Raw genomic sequence first — 1,052 nt, 5'->3', positions numbered from 1 at the left:
TCTGCAGACAAATTCTGCTTTCCGAAAAGTGGCAGACAAAAGACACGTTTCGTTATTGAAAGCATTGCGAGCAAAACTATAGTAGGAATTTACACCTGTTGGCAGTTTACACGACAAAGTGACGGCAAATAGCGAGCAGATCTGCTGAAAGACCACGAAGATCGCCCCGCAAGCGAAATGACAGCAGATCGTAGGCAGACTGGCAACAGGTTTCATCGAACCATCTCAGCAGATTGACACTGTCCGCACATCGACAAGTACAGTTCGCAAGTTCTCTCCGCTACGAGCGAAAGAGTCCCGTGTATTACCGTTGTTGGAGTCGCTGGCCTGTCTATCGGATCTCAAATTTGTGCTGAGCCTCCTCAGAGCCTCCTCTATGCTGGGAAGACGTCGGATGTTGGCCCTGGTTATACCAGACTCGATACGCACTATCCTGCCGCGGCTGTCGAGCCCGTAGGAGATGTGCGGCAGGCTGTCGTCCGACATCGTGTCTCGGCGAGGCGGGCCGCTCACAAGCTCATTACCACCTTGAAAACACAAGATAACGTTTGTACATCGCCGCCGCAAACGCGCCGCTCACCGAACGCGAGTGCCCTCGGAGCCGCAGCCGGGCCGCGGGCTCTCTTCGGGCGCAAGTTAAGGCCGTCACACATAAAATTCCGTAAGGACGTAAAACGTAAGCGTAAGAAAATCGACCTATCACAGCCGAGAACGTAAGGCAATAACTCGCAAGCAGTAGCGAGTCCAATCTGTTGAGTTTTCTTACGCTTACGTTTTACGTCCTCACGGAATTTTGTGCGAAGACCTTTAACCTCCCCGTCGGTTCGGATCTCCGTGCGCGGAAGGTTATGACCGCGGTTATGCATCAGCAGAAAGTCTCGCTGGGCGAGCCTACGCTTCCGCGTGGCGTTCCGTCGGTACGCGCATTACGTAAATATTATGCAGCTTTTTTTCCCCCCCTTTGCGTTACGCAATGGTAATTTCAAGGTACGCGCGAGCGCCTGGTCGGTGCCCGATTCGCGTATCCTTCGCCGCGTTCGTATCGCGTGCAA

The 1,052-nt window shown here is 53.4% G+C and overlaps 1 protein-coding gene across 4 annotated transcripts; it reads right to left on the bottom strand.

The window, feature by feature from the left end:
- Nucleotides 1-9: 9 nt before the first annotated feature.
- On the bottom strand, nt 10-887 carry LOC105556695. Of its 4 annotated transcripts, none has more exons than XM_012003816.1 (2): nt 767-887; nt 10-527 (listed from the first exon to the last, which is right to left on the bottom strand). In XM_012003816.1, the coding sequence occupies exons 1-2, from the start codon at nt 864-866 to the stop codon at nt 226-228; spliced, it is 402 nt and encodes a 133-aa protein (XP_011859206.1). In that variant the 5' UTR covers nt 867-887; the 3' UTR covers nt 10-225. The 4 variants fall into 4 exon arrangements, with proteins under 4 accessions (XP_011859206.1, XP_011859262.1, XP_011859311.1 ...); XM_012003872.1 differs by having other exon boundaries at nt 773-887; XM_012003921.1 differs by having other exon boundaries at nt 11-527; nt 788-887.
- Nucleotides 888-1,052: the final 165 nt, after the last annotated feature.

The sequence above is a fragment of the Vollenhovia emeryi genome, unplaced genomic scaffold, assembly GCF_000949405.1.
Source record: "Vollenhovia emeryi isolate VEMERY1.0 unplaced genomic scaffold, V.emery_V1.0 DF951830.1, whole genome shotgun sequence".
NCBI lineage: Eukaryota > Metazoa > Arthropoda > Insecta > Hymenoptera > Formicidae > Vollenhovia > Vollenhovia emeryi.
This window is presented reverse-complemented; position numbering and strand designations above follow the sequence as displayed.

Coding starts and splice junctions, on each gene's coding strand:
- LOC105556695 (XM_012003816.1), bottom strand. CDS start 866: ATGCATAACCGCGGTCATAACCTTCCGCGCACGGAGATCCGAACCGAC. Junction 528..766: donor TGAGGACGTAAAACGTAAGC/GTAAGAAAACTC, acceptor TGTGTTTTCAAG/GTGGTAATGAGCTTGTGAGC.